Source organism: Cygnus atratus, chromosome 5, assembly GCF_013377495.2.
Source record: "Cygnus atratus isolate AKBS03 ecotype Queensland, Australia chromosome 5, CAtr_DNAZoo_HiC_assembly, whole genome shotgun sequence".
NCBI lineage: Eukaryota > Metazoa > Chordata > Aves > Anseriformes > Anatidae > Cygnus > Cygnus atratus.
The window spans coordinates 41899063-41922454 of record NC_066366.1 but is presented as its reverse complement, the minus strand read 5'-3'; the positions used below and the strand labels follow the sequence as shown (position 1 = coordinate 41922454).

The window sequence follows — 23392 nt, the reverse complement described above, 5'->3', positions numbered from 1 at the left end:
CTTGGGGCTGAATCTTACAGTATATAATATAAAGCACGCCCCAAATTATGCTTCCCTGCATGGGTTTGAGGCATTCTTGTGTGGATTTCTGCTGTATAATTATGAGTGGCCCAATGCTGCAGCTTTGCCTTAATGGAAACAGTAGCTGAGTCCCCCTCCCAGATTCATAGGTCTTTATTTTCATGAATTTTGTATGAAATGTAGCTCTGAGATTTCTACACCGTAGTCATTCAGTTTGAATTGAATAAGCGAGACTGAAAGCGATGAGAGACTCAGCAGTGTGAGAATTGACAGATATATATGCACGTGGACTGCACAAAGATCTGTGCAGCTAGGCAGCCAGTTCCAAATCACTACGTCTGGAAAGCAAGATGTTGATAAGGAATAAACGATGATGAGGATTTAGTTTAAAAAAAAAATCAAAAAACCTTTAGAAATTGTAGAAATTTTTGGAAATTGCATTTCCAATGACTTTGCAACAATACAGGGAATCAAAAGGCTTTGATGACCTTTGGATTTATGCAAATTGTTTAGTGCAGGTTCCTTTGAATACCTATTAATATGCTCAGTTAAATCAGTTTGGATGCAATGATCAGTTGAGTTGAAAATCCACAAAATTGAGATAATAGCACATTCTGACCCTGTTATTTAACTGCCACAGTGTTAAATTCCATTAAGAGGAGCATCTTGGGGTTATCAAGAAAGTAAAGGAAGAAGAGCAAATTCATGGCATTCACAGAATGTCCTGAAGCAAGTCTTCCCTGGTGAATTCTTCATAAAGGTATTAAAATATACTAGAATGAATTGACTTGGTGCTTTCTTTGTCTCTCTTCCTGTATACGGTTTATCTTCTTAACCTGGGAGCTCTCTGGAGCAAGATTTGGACCATATCATTGTATTGCAAAGACACTTAATACATCTGGGCGTTACCATAATTCTAATAATAGCGATGGGATTGGAAACATGGGGACAAAGTTTCAGCTGGTATAAATCAGCACAGGCTACTGCTTTCAGAACAGTTGTTCTGCTTTACTTAGTCTAAGTCTTTGACTCATCAGTATCACGAGATTCAAATAGGAAAATGGCAGTTAGCACATCTAGAGGGAAAACAGTCTGAGGGAGAAAGCTGCAAAACCAGAACGAACAAGAGACTCAAGGGGAAGAGAGACTGCAAATCTGACAGCAGTCCAATATATAATAGTTCAGAAAACAGTTAATGATGTTTAAGGCTGCACTCGAAGAGGCCCTGTATCCTCAGACAGGAATAATGTAGTTCTAGGAATACTAGGAATATTATCTTAAACATCCATCAGTCCCAGAAAGGTTTAAATAAATGGTAGGAAATTCGGAGTCGCATATGTTGAAAGGAAAAACGTTTGCTGAACTTCACAAAATAAGGAATATTTCAGAGAACATACCATGACCTTTCAAATACTCAAATGATTAAAAGAGGAGAATTATTTAAGATTTATTTAGCCCAATGTTTCGTAGTATAAAATCTACTTAAACTTATGATTCAAAATGTGATCGCAACTGACCACACAACTCATTAACATGATTTATGCCTTGCTTAACATGACCTTTTTTGATATAAGTAGGACTGATGGGGATCATTCCACTATACAACTGAACTTTTCTTGTTTTAATTTAGCTTTTTTTCCCATGTGAAATGTTTGGCATAAAACTCTAAACCCAGAAGATGCTAGGCTAAGCAGACGGAACATAGCCACACAGAGAAAGAGGAACCTCCCTAACAGCTAATGGCATCTTTCCAGTACAGGAAACAATTAGAGAATAAACAATGATGGTATATTAACTGCCTTGCCAACTGCAGCAGTGATACTAACATCTAGGTCATAACATGTCACATGGAGCCTCCTTTAAACATTAAAAATACTGCTATAAACCTGTTTTTATTGTCTTTTGGTATGATTTTGTAATTCTTTTTCCTTGATTTTATTGATATCAGATTTAAGCTTCTTGTCTCCACTTTCAAACTCTGCCCCTTCCTAAGTTTTTTTCCCTCAGGCTTTGTATTGTCTCTGTTCCTGGTCCCTATCACTGCAGAGCTTTATCCATTTGTTTGCTAGATTCTCATTCAGTCTGGTGCTTCTCTTTTTGTCCAGGGAACAAAATACCTATTCTGGCACTGAAGGTTTATTTCCACCCCACTACATGGTATGAACTAACTTCCACATACAATGAGTGGAAATTATCGGTTATTATCCCTTTATCCACCTACATAGTATGTGCTGCCCCGCAAATTGTGAAATGCTTGGAGGAGAAATCATCATTCTTAAGTGTCTGGAAAGCACTCATCCGAGAGTGGGCGCTACCACAAAGAAATACGCAATAAGCCCTCATGATCAGATACATCCACTGCATGGCAGCGGGGAGTATTCCTATTACACAAATACTTGGCTACAACTTTTATGCTTCCCAACACATCTAGCTCATCTCCAACATATCGAACTGGTTAACATACAGGCAGAAGCATCTGGTTGTGTTATTAATCACAGCGCTTCTGTTATTTGTTCACATGCTATTCATATATATACAACCAGTTCATTTGTCACAGACAGAAGGAAAGATGGGCAACTAATCATGTTGTATGGTCATGCCACACTTACGACGTACCTTGAGGTATCTTAATAAATGCACTTCAGCTACTGGCGAATGGCTAGTCCGCCTTCCAACAAGAACTTGAACAATCAGATGAAATGTATGGTTTGGAGATACCCTGCATGCATTTCCCAAAGCAGAGAGATCATGGCACCCTCGCAAGTAACAAGCCCTCTCCTTTTTGCAACATATTTGTTCTGCTGATGGAAATAAGCTTTCACAACTGCAAAGCATTTCATGGAGGGGATCAGTGTGAATCTGAGAAACTGACCACACAGAGTGGAGGTCATTTTCTAAGGATCATCCAGTAACTGTCTGACAGCAGCCAAGACCAAAACAATGGCCTCCCACACTCCAGAGCAGTATTCTGGCCAAGAAGCCTTTAGTTCTAATCAAGATCATTGAGGAAAGATCCAGGATCTGCTAAAAAGGGTGAATCCAAACGTGTGGATCCCACAGAGCTGACATCTATGGTTTTCTGTTCGTGAAATGGACAAGGCTGAGTCCTTGTTTTCCTCTTTATCATTCTTTCCCCTCACAGCCAGTCTCTGACTATGGCACAGTCTCCCCAAATTGTTCTCCTAGATCCCCCTCCCTTCCATCACTTGCAGTGCTTTAAATATTAGGAGAAGCAATTTCCAAATGGATGTAGAATTTTTCCAAATCTTGTCCAATATATTTTCTTAGATCAGAGTAACTAACAACTGTTAATTGTGTCCAGACCAGTCTGTTAGTGATGTGACTGAAAAACGTAATCCTTACTACCCTGCTGAGGGTTTCCTATAAAAGATCCAACTTTTTCTAAACTCTGAATTCCCCCAGTGGCATGCATCTTGTGGAAGACCAGTATGCTTTCCCCATTTCCAGCATCACTGTAAAGCTGCTTGGGAAGACTGAGTGGCAAAACACATGATACCATATCAGGAAAAGGCCTTTATGGATGGCAATCTACAGAAGATGAGAAAGAGAGGGAATGTATGAGAAAAGACAGACAACAAAGAAGGAGATTCAAGGAGAAGCACTGAATTTGAGGTTCTTACGCTATGCAGAGCTCAGAATGAGAGACTTGCCTCTGGCTTCTCCTGTGTCCATGGTTGCTGCTCTGATTAAGGAAACTAGAAACACTTTCCATGCTTTCCTGACATGATTTTCCTACAACGGAGGTCAATGCCATTGACACAAGGATGCTTTATCATGGAAGTGAAGATAAGACAACAAAAACAGAAGGCAAGTTCCTGGAAAGGTCAAGTCAAAACACTGAAGTCTGAGAAGGAAGAGGTCAATAACAACAAACTTGAGAGGGAGATGGGGATAAACAGATGAAGATGAGGGTAATGCAATCACTGGGAGGGGCATCAGAGCACCCATGCAACTGTGACTGGAAGGGGAGGTAGGGCTGGCTCCAAAAGAGACAATCATGTTATTAAGATGTAGTTTACACTCCAGAAAGTCTGAGAGCCCCCACGCTCAGCAAATCCTTTTCTTCATTAACAGCAACTTCAGAGCAGCCTGAGCCCTGCGGTAAAGTAATGGCCTCAATACTGCAACTCTGAACTGCTTGGCTCAGAGAGAGAAGGGAGGGAGAGCCGTGAGGGGGATCTTGTGGGGGTGAGTGGAGGTTTAACAAAGAATCACTTTAACAGAAACTCCTGAGTAATGGCTCTACCCCAGGCCAAGAATAACATCAGCTCAATGTCAGCAATTAGAAGGAGGCTCAGCCAGGCCCCATGGCCAGCTCCAGCCTCCTCACAGGCACAAGCCAGCTTATAGTCCTTTCCTGAGCAGCCACTGCTGCCCACCCAGAGCCCCTTGGATGCAGATGAAAGGAAGACCTCCTGCTCCTGCTGAGAGGGGCTACAAGTACACCGTAGGTGAGGGAATTCAGGGACAGAAGCCACATGGCTAAATGAGGACCTTGAGAAAAGGAGCGTGAGGGGCAGAGGCAGAAGGGCCTCTCCTTCAAGACGCTCTCAGAAAAGGATGGGGGCAATTTGTTTATAAGCTGTTCTCAAGGACTCTGACTCGTGACTCATCCACTTCATAGAAGGGAGAGTGGGTGTTCACATGTTTGCTCCGTTCATGCTCTTGCTGAAGTCCAGTTCTGCCAGACTGTCCAGCAAATAGCTCCAACCTATTTAAGAGCAGTCTCTTTTGAGTGGAGGTTTGTTCACCCAAACACTTCTCTTTAGCAAGAAAGCCTTTTGGCCACCACTCAGAAGAAAAAACATACCTCCTTCCTGATAATAACAAAGAGAAAAGAGCACATCAGTGAGCTCATTGTGACTTCAGAAGGTTCTCCAGGCAGGATGGAAATGGTGTTCCAGACACAGTGGTCTACCCTTGGCATCTAGAAATTGCCCAGAGCATCAATAATACAAAGCCATTTTCATATTTGCTCTAGCTCTTGAACGCTCAGCCCATCTTTTCTCCTTACAGTTGTGACAAAGGAGTCTTATGCCTGTCAGTGCAAAGCAGTGAAAGAAAATCTTAAGTGTAGTAATAACAAAATATGCAGGAAGCTTTGAGAAGATTTTCAGGGTTGCAGAAAAACTTGCACTCTGCATCAGGGTCAGTGGCCATGTCTCCTGCACACTGAAAGCTCTTAAAAGAAATTAACATATTTCTCCAAAAGAAAGATAAAAAAATATTTTGGAGAATCTTCAAGTCCACTAACATGCTATTTCTTTGGTAACTGTATCTCATGAGAAGACATACAGTAGGAGAGGAATTTAGTCAAGATGAAGCCTTGATGGGGTCTGTTTGTTACAGAGCGCACAATTGCCAACAGAATTTCAAAACCCCACATTTGGAAACATAACAGAGAAACGTAACAGTGATCCAGCCTGAAGCACTACGCAAGAGGAACGGAAGTCGAAGCAGAACCGTGTCACCCAGTGACAAGACAAGTGACAAAGAACCATGGAGACTATGGACAGTTCTAAGGCTGTCTGAGGCACTGGAAGGGAATGCCCTGAACTGGTGCAGAAAAGCAAGCAGCAGCATGCCAATAGCCAAACGGAGGAGGATGTCATTGTGGTATAAGAGGCCGAAGGGAACTGCAGGTAATATATAACGCTGCAGTGATTTTAATAATAATTCTATTGTTCTAACACACTGGAAGAGCTACTTGCTTCACAAAAGCTGTGCCATATGCACTGTTTTGGGTTGGGTCTGCACAGCTAAGACTCAAGTCAGTACTGCTATGTCCTAGGTGGGATTTTTCTGAGTTACCTGGTGCCGGGCTTGGCTTTGCTCCAACAGCTGTCGTGGCTGAAGTTTCTGCTGCTGAAGTTGCTGCACAGCAAAATGCAGCTGATAGTTGGGGTGTGCCAGTGGACTCCGTGTCACCGGGGTGCAGCCACTGTTCTCCATCTCTCCTTCCCAGGCAAAACGATCACTCTCTGGAGCCCTGAGAAATGAAAAGACATCATGCTTTCACCACTCTGCTTATACAGGCTCCTGCTCACAAGGCACCGTTGCTTCCTAAAAACCCCTTAATACTTAGCCAGCCACGAATTTAAGTTGCTCTGACAAGTACAACACCTGATACATGTTATCATGTGCTAACTGCCACCTTGCTGAGGAGTGTTTTGAATTCCAGGCTAGGACTGCTTTACTAGCTGTAACACCATGCTTGAGGGAAACAAAGAAAGACAAAAGAGAAGAGAAATTCAAAACTGGAGCATGTTGTCTGTGGCTGATTAGCACTGAAAAGAGGCAGTATTGCAACAATAAAAGAGCTGAAGATTCCCATCACTAATGAGATAAGTATTTATTTGGATTTGTAGAGATTTTGTTAATACACTAGCACAAGGCTTACACCAAGCGCACACATGCTACAGTGAGGGTGGAATAAAAGAGAGGCATGTAAAATAATATCCACAGACGGGATAAAGGACTGGGAGGATGAGGTTGCAACTAGGGCATATTTTGACTCCACACAGTTACAATCCACAAGACCTGAGGGGACCCACAGGTTCATTTCTTTCATCATTTGAGTAATACAAGCCTTTCCCAGAGGAGAAAAGGCCTCCTGCAAAGAGGTGGGAGTTCTTACAGCCTAGGCTTACGTGGTGGAAGTTCAGCTGTGGCCTGCAACATGATAAGTACCGCCAGGAACTCACTGGCTTGCTTTGAAGTTCATAAGCCGCGGCAAGAAGGCAGCACCAGCGCACTTACACACAGGACCCAGGGGCTTTGCAGAGAACAGGTGGCAGACTGACAGGGCCACAAGGTGTCCTGAAGAGGCTATGATGGCCCAGCGACCCACACACCCTGTGCTCACAAGACAGGATGCCATATGGCCTACTGAATCCTGACACTCTGGCTAATAAAACCTTCAAGCCTCAATGCTTGAGCTTCCCAAGTTTCTGCTGATCTCTGTCATGTTTCTCTCAGTCACTCTTTCCAAACATTTCCTTTTGTTTCCCAGGGCAGACTCCCCTTGTATTTCCCATGTATGTCATAACTATCTGGGATGTAAAAGACACCAAGTAACTCATGCCATGATTCAGAGTGTAGGTTATGGTTTTGGCAAGGGAGTCAACAGCAACCTCCTTGCTTCATGATAGCATCAAAGCTTAGAACCTAGATTCTCTGAATGTGTCTCAGCTTCCCTTGTAATCTTCATTATCACACCAACCCCTTAAAATGCTCTGAAGAATGCTTCAAACACCACCAGAAGCAACTGCCAGCACTACGTACTCTCCCTCAAAAATAACTTAATGTGTGCCTTTCAAAGCAAATTGACGACAAGGACTCCAATTACTAAAGGGTCCCTCTCCATACTCAGCTCCTCAACAACAGAGCAGTAAGACAACCTTGTGAAAAAGGAGTTCAGCCATCAGCATTTCCACCTGCTTTTCCTCTTAAGGGCCGTTGGCTGTAGGTAACCTTCTCTAGATTTCTCTGTTCAAGGGATACCACCTTTGCTTCCTCATTCCTTTGCTTCCATCGCAGCCCAGTGCAATGCTGGATGAATTACTCTTGTGCCCTGCCACCTTTTGCTACACCTCCTCAAGATTTTCTGTCTTTCAATTTTTTTCCTCTCACCAGCACTTGGAGAACTGTACTGTTGCTGGCAGTACTCAGGCCTTGAAACCCAAGCTGTAGAGGTCTGAATCTGGCTCTGAGGTTCACTCCCTTTGGAGAGTTTCTCCCCTCTTCTAAACCTGCCTTTCCCCTTCTGCCCTCCTTATGGAGCAGGGATCACCTCCTCTTACTGCTTTATAACATAACAGTTCTCTAACGTCATTTGTCTGAAAATACTGTTACAAAACTAAAATACATACAGTTAATAAACATCTCCTCTGTTTTGCAGCATTCCTCAGTTTCCCCTTCTAGAAAGCCTATTTTTTTCTCTTCCTTTCCTTCTACGACTCTCTCAGGTGTTCTTTTCACTTTTAATTCTGTGAAAGAATCTCAGATACTTCCTCCTTTCTCTCTCCATCCTCAGACAAGATGAGCACTGGGTAACCTCTACAGTGGTTACATTCAGGACGTGTGTATTCTTTTAACCTCCCCTAGGACAGTAATGGGGTTGTGGTTCTCTGCTACTGTGCTTTTATCTGCAATTGTTCAGCTATGGATCCATGTGTGCTGCTGGCCTTCCAGCACTGTCCCCTGCTGGGCACAGGATGCCACAAAAAGCACAGCTTAAAAGAAGAACATGACAAGGCACAAGGAATCTCTGAAATACTCACCAGCTGTCTCCTCTCCAATCCCAGCAGCTCACCACATGGGTTTATCAACAGGTTGGACTCAACTCCCACCCGAAGGGTAATATCTGCTCCTTCCACAGCATAGATACTGCCTCCATCACCCACCCAGATATTAGAGCTCCCTGGACTTCTCCCTTTTGTGAAGCAGCTGCAGTCTCTATTACCTCCAGTAAAGTCAGGGCACGCTCACAGCTGAAAAGCACAAAGAACTGTGCTGAGACCGGGAGGTGCCCTTTGGAAGATAGCTGGTGGTTACTGCAGACCAGGCCTTGAAACAAACATCGACTGCAGCAGGTACAAAGATGAAGAGCATTCAGGAGCTTCATTAAAGTCACGTTAGTGCTCAGTAAACCATCTGATAAATTACTCATCAGCACTGCTGAGAGATCATGACCTTCAATACCTCTGTTTTGAACTAAACAATGTTCATTTGTCAATTTGCCTTGAGTAACTTTTTCACACCACCAATTCCTCGCTTGAGAAAAATTTGATAAGGTCACTCAAAATGTTCCTGAAGAAAGTAAGGCAACGTGGGATAAAGGGGATACCTCTCATGGATCTAGTAACTAGTTAAAGCACATGAAACGAGCTAGAATAAAAGGACAGTTCCCACTAGGGTCCCATAGGAATCTGTGCTATGGTCTCTGATGTTCAAAACACTTAAAAACGATCTTGGAATAGGAAAAGAAAGAAATAAATAGAAGTCTGCTACTGGAAAACTGAAAGTTGCTGAGAAGTGTGAAAAAACATCACATTACTAAATGATCAGGCCAATTACTAGATGACATTCAACTTAACTACAAAGTTGTGCACCCAGAGAAACGCAATCCTAGCTTTACACAGTGATGGAATTTGAACCATTAACTTATATTCATGAAAAGACATTATAAGTACTATAGCTTTTTCTTTGAAAACATCAGTAAAATACATTCAAAAAGGAAATGCAGTGTTAGCAGTTGTTAGGAAACGTATAGGGAACAAAACTGAGAGCACAACTATCATACAATTTAGGCTTATATTGTAGCCATCTCTTGATACTGAAGATAATTCTTCCCCATGTTTCTCTTCCCATCTCAAAAAACACACAGTAGAACTGGAAAACTACAAAGAAATGATGTAAAGATGATCAAAGGTATGGAACAACTTATGCATTGAGGAATGACTAAATAAATAAGGACTGTTCAGCATGGAAAAAAAGACAACTGAAAGGAAGTATGAAAAATATCTTTAAAATCATGAGCTTCAGGGAGAAGAAGAATGGGAAACAATTACTCCTTACACTACAAAACAGGGAAAAACAAATGAAGCCATCAGGTGGGCAGGTTAAAACAAACTAAAGGAGGCACTGTTTCTCAGCACATAATTAAACTGTGGCTGCCTTCTTACTACATGAAGCTACGGATGCCAAAAATTTACAGGGGTTCAAAAATGATTAGACAAACTAATGGAAGCAAGAGCCACTAATGTTATTTGTATACAAAGATACCAACTCCTGGCCAGAAAACCACCGAGTCCCATAGAGTACTGGGGAATTATCACCATTAATGTCACCTGCTGCTCTTCCTTTGGGATCTTCCATAGGACACTGTCTGAACAGGGTACTGAACCACACAGTACTCGTGCTCTGAGGCAATGCAACCAGTTTTGTTTATGCTTCGGGGGTCTGAAACTAAACCTGTATCAGGTCTCAGTCAGAAGTTAGAGAATTCAGTCAAGTTACACAATTCATTCTAGAAACTAATATCTCTTCCGACGTCTCTCATATCTACCTCCAACTCAGAACCGGCAATGCATAAATTCAATCCTTTGATCCAAAAGAATGCTTGGGAAGCTAAAGATTGAGTCAAAAATGAAAAGGAGGAGAAAAAATTGATGTAAACGAAAACTACACTGAAGGTGGACCTGCTGACAGCCAAACTGGCTTTGTGCCACGGATGTGGTATACAGTGACTGCAGGCTGTAGTACTGAGGGCTGCTGACAGAATGGCAAAACTGCAGTATCATTTCCTTGATCCTCATTTCTTTTGTTTTGATATATCAAGCTACGGATTAACTGTTATAGGAAGACAAACAATGCAGACTGATGGTCCAGTTTTTAAAAACGCACTGAGATTGCTGCCTGGATCTAACATTTGTTCACTTAAATGGACTCTGAAATGCTTTCATTTAGTTTCTAACCAGTTTTAATACATTTTTTTTGTAACTAATACATGATTTATAGACTACAATAATTTTTTTAGGACAGAATATTGCTCAGGTAAGCTTAGTTTAAACTACCCGAGAGAACACTCTTGAAACTATGCCTCCAAATCTTTAGGAAGATCTAAATGAAAAAAAAATAACAACAACACAAAACAAATCCCCCAAAACTGCCTAACCTTTTTGTGCAGTGTAGACAGGCTGATATGCAACTCCCTGCAGTTCCAATACTTCTATTCCATACAATGCAGCACAAAAGCACTTACTTTTTCCTAGATATGCTACTGAAAACAGCTGTTTGCCTGAATAGATTTCACTCTCATGGCCTGCAAAATCCTTCTTTATTGAATATGCTTGTTAGATACCATGGGTTTTCCCTCTTTATAGATGGAATTCGATATAAATTCACAGTGCATAACTTCAAACTTCTATAATATAAGCATTAAATACTTGACAACAGAAAGCTTGCATATTTGGAAGTCTTCAGATCCCTTTCATATAGAGGTAGTTCATCAGCAATTTTGGAAAGTCCCCATATAGGATATTACCAAGTTGCTGATATTACATCAGAGGCCAAGCTTCCCTTGGTACAGAAGAACTGGGCTTACGGTCTGAGACTCAATGCGCTGCTGCCAGTGACGTGCTCCAGCCCTCAGCCTATTTGCCATGCCCATAGGAATGCCTCCATGGTGCGGATCCTCAGCCTCTGCCTGTCAGATGATTTATTAAAGCATGATAGCACCTTTGTGCCCTTCCTGAAGTTAGCTTTTCTGCTGAGGGAAATCCGCAACAGACTCAGCACAGTAATGAAGGCTGAAAAAAGGCTGTAGAGGACCTCACAGCTTAATGGATCCTGAAGAGTTTACATGGTAAAGAGACTCTAAAAATGCCCCAGCTGATGGAAAAGCTTTTTCACAACTCACACCTTTTTAGACAAAGCCAAAAATAACCAGATGAAAACTCACACCCCCAAGTGGAAACAAGGCTTCATTAGAGTTGGTACGCACAGGCCTGCTTGTTTTCAGTTGGGGATTATTACTTGAACATTAACGATTCCCTGAATACAGATTTGCTCACATGTACAGATGACAGATATAGGCATAGATGCACACACACGCAAATGGGAAGCAGAAATTCCTGCCTCTGCCACCAGAAGAGATTGGGTTTCATTCTGTCAGCCGGGCTGGTTGTGAGCAATCTTCTCACAGCTTGCTCACGATTATTTATGGGTTGCTTAGTTTAGAGACCTGGCCAGGATTCAGACCTTCACTATGTACAGGAAATCTCAGCCTCGGCATTATGGCCCATCCTTTGTAAGCAAAATTTTGTCCTTCCAGCAGCTCTTAGGGCTACTCAGTATTTTTGGCAAGAAAGCCACTGTGTTCCTTTCTTTGAACTGCAGTTTTCATAAAGCCTGGGCTAGAATTCCCTCTTCCTCTTCACTGACAGCACAAGACCTTTCTGCTGCAAACTTTCTGCCTCACAAAAGGCACAGGTTTGCTTTCCACAGCAATTTCAACAGAACTCCATGCTATTATGAGCCCAGCCCAGCCTAAAAGTGCTAGAACACCACAGACCAACCTTCAGGTTCACTGCTTCCAAATTCCCTTTGCTGCTTTGGTTCTCTACAAGGACTCTTTCCCAATTCATTGGCTCTCTTCTGATGTAAGCAACCCTTTCACAAACAACTACCTACACCTAAAATACTAAATGCTAATGCATTTCTTCTGTAAGGAAGAGATGGGGTGATCAGCTCTTACAAAAAAGGAGGATGCTGGCTTCTGTCCCCACTTCAAATGGATTTAAAGGGAATACCAAGGATTGAAGCTGCAGTCAGGACCTCAGAACGCCATTTTTTGAGAATCTCGTAGCAATCTTGCAGTTACTATCTGACATACAGCAAGACCCTACTGAAAGAATGACTTTAATTTCTATTTCAGCTGAAGCCTTCTTCCCATGTCACAGCTGGGCACTTATTTGATACTGACTCCTGTGTGGCAGGCAACAATACCAATTCATGCAGTATGCTGGTGTTCTCCATATATCACCTACTAAGCAAGAACTTTTGAAACATTTGAAAAGTGCCTACATCCTACTGAAAGGCAATGCAAACTATGCTCAAATTACTTGTGAAAATGGTGCTTCAGCAGTCTTGAAAAAAAATTCTTTATGTTTAACCCTGCTTAGTTTGTAAGAATTGATAGGATCGCAGCAGGAATCAGTAGAGCTGGAGGTCTGGCAAACAGAGAAAAAAAAATTATTCTCCTTTTAGATGAGGAAACAAGCTGACAATGATCTTTTACATCCTTTCCTCTAAAGGCTGGAGCTGAGAAATAGCAAGGGCCCTTGCTGGCAATAAGTGAACTCAGTGCATTTATAAATCAGTGCTCCCACCTTGCCAAGGAATGCAAGACAATCTCAGGCAGTAGTTTCTTGCCCACGGGGCATTCAGGTGGTATGACACGTCCAGGAAGCTTCCAGTACAAAGCTCTGGTGGGCACCAGCTGCTAGAAAGTAGTTGGAATAATAACTAATGACTCTGTCTAGCATGGCAGCTCCCAGCATCCTGCTGACTTATGTTCAGGCACTCAGAAAAACATAGAACATTTTCTTTGGCACACTACAAGCTTCTTCCATCCCTAACAATAGGCCCTAGATTGGGGCTGGCTATGGAGCAATGATAAACATAGTGGGACAAAGCCCAGGACGCTGGGGGCCTGGCTGGGGTGCAGGACTGTCGGGCCTCTCACAGCGCCACTTGCCTCAAGGCCTTTCTTTGTCTCTTCTCCCTCTTTCCCTCCCCTCAGCTTCAAAAGCAATAAATTACAAATTTAAAAACAGAGCAACAAGCCTTTCAGAGTGGTTTGCTCCTGTCCTTTGCTGTTATCAGCAGTGTCTATGAAAGTATCGCTTTGGTACGGTTTAGTCAGCAAGAGCCTGCGTTTTAGCATGGTCTGCAGGTGTGACTGCTGAAACGTGCCAGCCCTAAAACACAGAGGTAAAGAAAGGTAGCTTTCCGAAAATCCACGGGAACAAAGCATTTTTGATATTCCTAAGTGAGCTCTGCCTGGGACTTTGGAGGCCTCCTGAAGACCAAGGAGGTGTCCAGACCTCTCCCTGGCAGAGGTACCTCCAGCCGGGGAAGGGGCAGGAAGCAGCTGGCCCGTATAAAAGGAAGATGCCATCATCTGGCCTACAATCTGCTTTCACGCTCTGCAGGAGAAGCCAAGGAAAAACTTTCAAAGTTAATGAGCAGCCTGTCAAGGCTGCATTGGCACAGTAAACGTGTGGAACAGCATTTTGGGTTCAAATCCAGTTCAAAGTGACAAATACAATCTCCCACAGTGAAGGTGTTGCAGAGATGCAGAAGAGTTTCTGTCTCTGACCATCAATCAAACTTTTGCTTCTTAGTGATGAGGCACAGATGCAGGCAATTTGTAATAGGTTCAGCCTTAGCTCTTCGGCTCCCTGCTTTCTCAGCAGCCCAACCTGCTTCTGCCTACACAGCAGGTAAGAGAGGCACCAGGACATCTGCTGTCCCATGGCGCAAAGATACAAGGCCCATGTGAAAAGCTGGTTTAGGGAAAGAACTGTGGGTTCTGTGGATTTAATACAATTCCCAGATCCAGATCCATTCACAGGTTAACTGTAATAGCTACCAGAGGCACAATTCAAACATCCCAGAACATTTTAATGTGCCTAATTATTAGCAAATGTCAGGAGTCCCCCTCTGCTATTCCCACAATTCCTCCTTTCCACTGAGAGACTTGATGTTGTTACAAGAATTTTATTCAAAAACAAAGATGTGAGCAACAGCATCCAACTCATCTCCTTGTGGTGCAAGATCAGCACATGTTCCAGTGGCTGGAGGAGCTCCTGTGTCACACCCTCAGCTGCACAACATCACAGGCAGGTACACATTCAAAGTCCAGAATTTTCCCTGAGATTCCCCATTAAATTTAGATTTTCTCTGTTTTACTGTAAAACCTTCTCCTTACTTCGGGTCCAAACCTTCCCTCCTAGACCGATGCCTCCTTTGAGCTTAGCCAGCCTTAGCAACCTTAACTCCATCTTCTTCTTTAACTCATTCCCTTAAAACCCTTGATCACATATTGCTTTTCTATGCACTTTCTCCACTTTATCAGTATTTGGGGCTAGGAGGGTGCTCAAATCTGAACACATTATTCCAGACGTGCATACACAATAGCTATAGAGGGAAAGCCCTTTACCTTCCTGCTTCTTTATTTTATTCTACAGGTACTATCCAAGTCACTGAGCTTTCTTCTTTTCTGGTATATGCTGCTACATAATATAACATGCTTTATTTCCTGCTCCCTGGCTTCTGTAAATTATTCCTGCTTTTTCCTTGCTATTGAGTAACCTGAGTTTTTGGAGCAAAACGAGGTTCTTATAATAAATACAAAGTACTGCCTGCTAAATTCTTCTGCAGATCAGGAATTAAGTGCACTTTAGGGTCCTAGATCTCTGTGTACAGGCAAGGCCATGAGGGTAGCAGATTCGAAATGAGATGCATCCAACAGCTTTGTGGCAGTCTAGCAGAGGAAGAACAGGCTGTGATTATGGAACACCAGCAATCCTCTGCAGGTGAGCCCAAATCTACTTCAACTATTCTGAGATTTAGCTGGTATTATCAACCTGTTATTTAGAGGAGCATTAAACTTGCCAGTCTTAGTAAATGAAATGAAACATCTACCCTTCTGTAGAGCTATTTTTTTCTGCTGGGCCCCTAGCAGCATTTTTGGCTCCAGTCTCTCTGATCTGGGGAATATGTGGCAGGTAAAAAACAGCTTGTTTTTCTTCTCTTTACACATGGCAGCTTTGAAATTCACAAGTAGAAAGGCTAAATCAAGAAGAAAACTAGCAGCCAGCTGGCTGTAAAGTTCAGTGCCTCCATGCTGTTGCGGTTCAGCAAGCCACTGGAGAAGCAATGAAGGCAAGAGAGTGCATCTCCTCTGTGTGACCTAGTTTAACAAGATCACGTAGCCTCAGTTAGCACAAACACTGGGGCGAACCATATTGAGGGGAAGGTGCTGGCCTCATGATCCCTGCACATACTTTCATACCTGCAAATGCAGGCAAGGCCTGCAAAAACATTTTAATAACAAGATATACTAACACAGAAGCCTGGTATCATTCTGCTCTTGTAAGGGGAATCTTGGTGAAGATTACCTACTTAAATTTCTGATATGAAATTCAGATGGAGCAGATAAACTCTGAGTGAATTCACCTCACTACTGTCTTGCTATGCTTAGTCTACAATACATAATTCAGACTTGGATAAAGGGCTATGTAAGTACCCACCTTAAATTTGCTCATTTGTCCTAGTCCAGGGAGTTTCTGGGGTGAATACACAAACACACACACACCCCACACAATTCAACACACCACAAACTCAAATGCAATGCTGTGCCACTTACAAAGACGGGCAAGGTATTGCTTGATACAGACAGTCCACTGTAAAATCCTAGCATAGATAATGGATCAAAACAAACCATGGCTTGCACAGGCAGTAGGTGAGCCTACTGAAAACCAAACTGGAAGAGACCGATGGGCTCCGATCCTGACTATATGTTTATTAGTGCTTTATCCAAGCAGATTTTGCATTTCAGGATAACAGCAGTATCACAAGAGGATGAAAACATAATAAATGGGCACCACTCTCTGTCTAGAATATGCTTATGACTGGGTCTGTAATTGAAGATACTACTCTGCCACTCTCCTGGAAATGCATATTCCCTACCTCTCTCCAGAGGTGCAAGGGTTAAGCCGGGACCAGTAGGTTAGCCCTGCACCCTGTAATGCCTCCTTTGAAAAGCCGCTCACAGTTTACAGGGAAAGAGTGAGTGCAGCTGCTGTCCCAGCCAACATTTGGTTTCTATTACAGTGAATAAAAATCTCCCCCTCCCCCTTTTCTTTTTTTTTTCCCCTTTTATATTAAAAGTCCATCAAAACACTTTTTTTTTCTTTTTAATATTTTCCATTAAGTTTCCTCCTGCATAGGCTTTCCCAGAGTGCTGTGCTCCTTGCTCTATGTGCTCAAGCAGCAGCTGCAAGATCCCACTGAATCGGAGAATGGGGAACGGAGCAGCTCAGGCCTCTTATTCAAGTCTCAGGAGGCAAATGAAAACTTATAATTGGGCTAAACTAGTGAAATACAGAGCATTTGAGAAGAAAAAACAAAACAGGCTGTTGGGTTTGGTAGGATTAGGATGCGTGAGATGGGAGAGAGTGCTCAAAGCACTCTGCCCCTGCTCAAGAGCAGAAATACTCTGCAGAGCTGAATGACTCCACCACTATCAGCCTCCCAGAAGATGCAGGACAGGATGGCATTACACTGCAGGGCTTCAAGGGTTCCTCCACAGTTGTCTTGGACAAGTCTCATACCTCTAAAGGCCCAAACGATTTTCTAGTTGTGTCATATGACCACAGAGTAGAAATGTCATATGCTCTTTGTTACCTAAATATTAGAAAAAATAATCTAAAGACCATCACAAGCCTCTAAATTCTAAAAAATTTGCACTGAAGTTCATGAAAGCAATCAACTTTGTTTGGCATCCAGCACACCTATCGTCTTGTTCTGTGGTAGATGAAGATACTCTGATGTGCTTCTTTTAGAGAAGCCTTGATAAATCTCATAGCTTAGAGGGCCCGTTTATGGGGACAAGACATGCTAAAGGATGGAGTTTGCTGACATCATGCCTATAAAATTTCAAGGCCAAGAATCATAGCCAGGTAACAGAACTTCATGAGAGAAGCAACACTTCTATATTTATAATCTGTATTCCTAGAGGGAAGGCCAGAATCAGTTCTGCACTTCCAGAGCAAAGATGTGCAAATTCAGCTAATCAGGGATTATGGAAAGTGTCATCTGAAAGCTGGCTGGGCAACAGTAATGTTAGGAGGAATGCTCCAGTGAAAAGTGAGTAGCAATATGGCACCAGCAAGAGACATCTGGTGTAACATAAGTGAAGCTGTATAACATTTAGCTGCTGAAAAAGAAGAAAATAAGAAAAAAATACAAAATAAGAACTAAAGGTCATTTCTCTGGGTCCTTGCTGTGAGGCTGTACGATTGTGGTTAACAGTCTCTTGTTATTCCCCAATCAGTTGATCAATTTCCCAAGCACTGATACATTGGCAAAGTAAAGGTCCTCAAAAGATCTTTTTCCTAAAAAAAGAACAACCACACAACCAAACAAGAAAACTAAAAATCATCAACCTAGTTCCAATGTAATGAAGCTAAAGGGATTTTCCAGTAAAAAAGAAGATAGACTCACATAGTCCCATAAACCTGAAGTAGTTTATAAGCTCACCAAAGAGGCATCTTGAACATTCCTATCTTCCCCGTGTTATACCTTTGTTTCCTTATGTAGTTTCTGATTTCCTCATCCCCCAGATAGATTTAGATAATGTAATAAGGTACGGCAACAAATGGACTGGATTTGAGTGGCAACAACAAAAACCCCGCTGCACTGCTTTCTCAAAGCTGCCTATGGATCTGTCCACCACTACAGCCACCAGAAATTGGTGATGACATACCAGGTCTGGCCTATAAGGAACTGCAAGAACAGAATGGAGACACCTGTTTTTATAAAGCCTCACCTGAAAAAGCAAGCTGTTCAAGTACTGCAGAGCAAGAATCTCCTTATTTCTGGCACCTTGTCCCCCAAGGATTAACACCACAGAAGCACGTTCCCTTGCCAGAGGAGACTATTCCAGTTTATGACAATTTTGGCCTCCTTGCTGTTCTTTTGTTTTAAGCTATACAGAAGGCAGCCCCCCATTCCACTCCCAATATTGCTCCATAAATTTCCAGCTCCTATTGGGAGCACCTACCTCTACTTCTGCCGAAAAGAACAGAGCTGAAGAACAGCCTACAGCATCTCCAGTAACCCAATGTCTCGATAAGAAGAATCACTGAGGAGTTCACATCATCATAAAGGAGTTCGATATTCAGTGGAATAAATGGAATTACAGCACATCTCTTCTGGCAGAGAAAAGCGAGTTAAGGGGAAGCTCCCAGCAAACCGCCTCCAGCAGTGAATGGTGTCTGTCCCTGCTCTGACAGAGGCTTTATGAGGCCTTCGTTCAGCCACCACATTTCTCTGTCTCACTTTCCCTCACTGGAAAGAAGATCTGGTCCCTCTAGTTTCGGCAAGGAGTTCTAGGACACCACGGATATAAAATTCTGCCTATTTTATATGGGCATCTCAGAACAAAACATTAAAATTACTATGATTATTTAGGGGGGGACCACTGTCCTGGTGTAACTATTTAACTATTTCCTGGCTGGAATTGTTAAAGCAGAAGAGAGGCAGGGAAACAGTAATTAGGAAAGCAAAGAAAACTAAAGTGAAACAAATTTATTACTCTAATAGACCCAAGCAAATGCAAGGTGCTTCACTGTGGCAAGAAGAACTCTAACCCAAAGGGTACAATAAAGCAACACTATTGCTAATAAGCACACTCTTGGTTTAATTAATTTTATTTCCCCTCTCTCCATCCTGGCATGTGTAAAGAAGAACGCAGTGCACGAAGCCGGGGGCAGAAGTGCTGCACCAGGCTGAGGCAGCATACCTGGCAGCTGCTAAAACAAAACTTCAAAGTCTCAGCTCCCTTTGAAAACCCATCAGGCAAGAATCACTCCTCCCCTTCAGCTTCTTTAGGAGCTGGTACACTTAACCACTTCAGCATGTTTGGCAGTTCTACCGCTGCTTCCAAAGCAGGTGCTGCAGTGGAAAACTATGGGAGAGCCCCAAATCACTCAGTTGTCTCCCTTTTTCCCCAGCTGGCAGCAGCGTGTGTGCTGACCAAGCAGTGCAGCTGATGGACCACAACTAGGTGCAGCGAGCAGGGTATTTGTGATTACACCACTGAAAACACAGAAAAAGGCACACGCTCACCTGGGTTGGCAGTATCTTTCTCCAGGAAACTGCCAAACCTGATGACAGACAAAGTCTGTCATTAATGGAAAGTAAATAAAAGGATGTTCAGATAGTTACATTGTACGGTACAAAGAACTGGCATGCTCTAGGAGACAGTTCCCAGACTTGTCTAGGATTTGTTGAAAGATCCCGCTCTGTCAGACCCTGTTTGCAACAGATGCTCAAGTTGCACAAAAACTTATTTAGATCACCTAGCACTTAAGTCTTACACACAAAAATTCTGCCTCTGCATACAACTGCAGGCTAGGAGACTAAGCACTGGTTAAATTTGCAGCACCTATAAAAAGGTTTTAGATTCAGTCCATTTGAGCAGGCACACATTTTTGCAATGCTTTCTCCTCCAGTGTGGCCAGAAGAGTCTACTCTACATTTGTGCCAGCTCTGCTGGTCATCACAACTGCACACTACATCCATTTTTTTCCCCTCAGGGGTTCGAGAAGGATAGAAACCTAGGGATGATGCTGTTCTCTAGGGGATACAACTTTGCTTCCTTAATGACTGATTCTCAGCAGGCTTTCAATAGCCTCTAGGCTGTACATGGGTGTTGAATATTTCTAATGACAGTGAAAACCAAAAGCCGAAAGCAGGTATCTTCAGAGAAGTGCAATAACTTTCTTAGGAATTTGTGGTTAAAGATGAAAAAAAGTTATGCAATCCTATATTCCAGTCCAACCCAAACCCTTTTTCTAGAGCCAAAATGGAATTGTTTCCTACAGCGTACAGAGAAAATTGTATAATTAGTCAGAAGCTCCCAGACTCAGGAACACAGATGGGAACCATGGAATCAGTACCTCAGGAATTTCACCGAGTGATTGCATGTAATGCTAAGCATGAGCACATCAAAGATGCAGCTGCAGATGCTAAACCCTTATAAGGCCAGACTAAAATATCCCAGCCACTTAGAAGAATAATGCTCTTTCAAGATTCCCCCTCCTAGCACACATAAGGCACACTAGGAGAAAACAACAACAACAACAGTGTCAAATGTCCAAACAAGAAGTCTCCGCTACATGTCACTTCTTTATACTTGACGCCTTTTGTGTTGTTTCAGCCCATGTTCTAAACAGAGTAGGCTTTTCTCAAACCAGCAGAACCTCTACATAGCTACAGACTCATTTTCTGTGAAAAGACAAACATGGCCTCCGGATGGCTTGAGCTGAACATAGTAACATTTGCAAGGAGGATAATCTGCCAGTTGTGTACTGTGCTTATGGCTCTCTAGAGACTAGTCAGAAGATAAGACAGTAAGCAACCTCTCACAATGGACATCAGAAAAACGTTGAAAGTAAATCAAAAGAACAGGTGTTATCTGGTTTTGCTACCTAACAATGTATACAAGTGGCACAATCTATGAAGTTATGTGATATCAGGAATTTAGATAATTTCAGAGAGAGACCTACAGACAAAAAAAAAAAAAAAAAAAAAAACACAACAACACAACAGCACAGTTCTTTCCTTCCACAGAAATGCTATTCAATAACACAAGCCTAATGATATCTATGCTCAGGTATTCAGTTTCCACAATGAGGTCATAACGTTTACAAAGAATTTATTCTACTTAGAAAACATCAATAAAGAAAATCACGGCACTACAACCCATATGCATCGTACCAGTCTAGAAATCTGTGCATAACTTTAGTTCCCTTTACTAGCAGAGGATACTTTCATATTTAAATCATTTAGGTGAGCATCAGGAAAGCAGAATTTCACATAGAAATGGAAAGATGACTGATATTCAGAAAATAAAAAAAATCAGTTACGCAAAAACAAAGTCCTGAACAGAAGGACAAAATACTTAAAAAAAAAAAATAAAATGGATTGGATCCAAATTTCTTGAAATATACCAAAATAACCCAACTATTAAAACTGGGCAGCCTTTTGTTTCATAAGGGATAAGCTCTAACTTTATTGGTATTTTGAAAACAGAAGCCTAGTGGGATCACTGTCAGTAAGAATCAAAATCTCACCTTCTTGGAGAAAATTATTAGAAAAGTACTGCATACAGTATCTCCAGAAAGAGATCTGTGTATCAATGCACGACATCTTAAGAACAACAGCAAAGTCTCTTGACTATCTCTTCTGGGGGTTCTTGGAGAGTTTCTAGAGCCTGTGCTTAGATCTTCCATATACACATTTTTCTGTGTTTGTTTTCCTCACAGTGACTGAGATTGTGTTTCTCTTTACCATGTTGACTGCTGAAGTTGAACAGCCCTTGACTACTGTCCAAATTATTATCCACCTGAAGGTATTTATGAAGAAAACCAAGTCTTCAGCATCATTAGATTGTCAAAGAATCTTACAGCCAAGTGCCTGCTAGTGGAGCTGAGATCAGAAACATATTGAATACAAACACACTTTCAAACCAAAGTTACTTCAAGCTTTTTCCTTAAACCAGTTTCAGGTCTTTTAGGGAACAGCCATGGGAAACAGAAGTCACAACACAGCAAGCTGTATGTTGTCTTCATTAAGTACTGGAAAGTCTTCATTTGAAATTCAGAATTATTGCTTGTAAGTGTCACAAGCCATAAATCCTAAATAGTTATTCATCAGGACTATAAAAGACTAACATGGGTGTCTAACCTGACCTTCTGACTAATGCGAAGAACATTATTCCAGTTACGCTGTCATGTGGCTAAAATCTGAAGTGTGGATGTAAAAGTTCAAAGAGCTTCTACAAATGCCAAGCCTTCACTGGTATGAATGTTCCCTCCTTGTGAATCTCCACTCAGTCAGCAGCAATAGCAAAGAAAAATACTCAAACTTATTTCATTTCAGGTCTCAGCATCTGCAGCTTTTCAAAACACTGACTGAAGACAAGCTGACATCTCTCTACTCATCAGCATCATTTTCCCAATACCAAAAACAAAGCAACAACAAAACAAATAAACAAACAAACAAGACGGTCCAGACCCGAGACTCTTCAGATAGCCTGCCAAACTGGAAGTTTTCTGAGATAGATTTTGACAAAACTCCATTTCCAACATTAAAGACATTCACAGCTCAGCCTGGCTACAGTCTTCACAGGGCAGATTATCATCAAATGTGTTTTTTCCCTCAGTAACAACCAAATAAAGACTTTTTTTTCCTGCATACAAAAGGTTAAGACCACATAAGCCACAGCCGTTTTGTTCAAAAGGGTGACTCTTGCCCAGGTTGAACACCCCTGACAGACAGCTGCCAAGTAGCACGCGCAGCACTGCCAGACACAATCTTCTTGGACTAACTTTTTAGTCAGGTCCCACGTGCCAGACAGCAGATAGATAGAAAGGGCAGTGAAAGACATTTACTGAGCCAGATACAATCTATAATTCAGGCAAAGAAGCCATGCAACATCGTGGATACCAGCAGCTGGAAACAAACAGCGTCTCTGATAAGGCCTCTCACTTTGAAATTCTTCTTACTAAAGGCTCTTGTCCCAGGGCCAGCTTTCAGTAGACTTGGATCAGCCAGGCTGCCTTGGCCTCTCCCCACCTGGTTTGCTGTGGACAGTAATTGGATGAGAAATGTTAATAAAAGTTCAGAGAGTGCAACAGGAGAGTGTCTGGAAACTGCGGTATCTTTAAACATTACCTGGTGGGTTTGCTTGGCTGTTGTTGTTGTTGTTGTTGTTGTTTGGGGGATGAAGGGAGGGTGGAGGTATTTTGTTTTGTTTTTCCATCCTCTAAAAGAGGATATCCATCTTTCAACTACCGTTACAGAATTAACCCCTGGAAACAACTGCTTGTGATAAAGGACCCTGGATACATTGGTATTTCCATATAGGACTTACTTTATCCTGCCATTGCAGAGCCTACCTTTATCAGAACACTTAAAATCTTTGCAACTGGTGCTGGTTCTGGACAGTCCAACGTCCAGCCTTCCTGAGACACTGAAACGCATTATGGGT

General features: G+C 42.2%; 1 protein-coding gene across 3 annotated transcripts in view; it reads right to left on the bottom strand.

Moving 5' to 3' along the window:
• TTLL5 (tubulin tyrosine ligase like 5) overlaps positions 1-23392 on the bottom strand; it is a 126652-nt gene that overhangs the window by 20615 nt on the left and 82645 nt on the right. For all 3 annotated transcript variants that reach the window (XM_035539403.2, XM_035539404.2, XM_035539405.2), the window contains one exon: positions 5854-6031. In XM_035539403.2, the coding sequence (XP_035395296.1) occupies positions 5854-6031 (178 nt within the window). The remainder of the gene's footprint in view (positions 1-5853; positions 6032-23392) is intronic.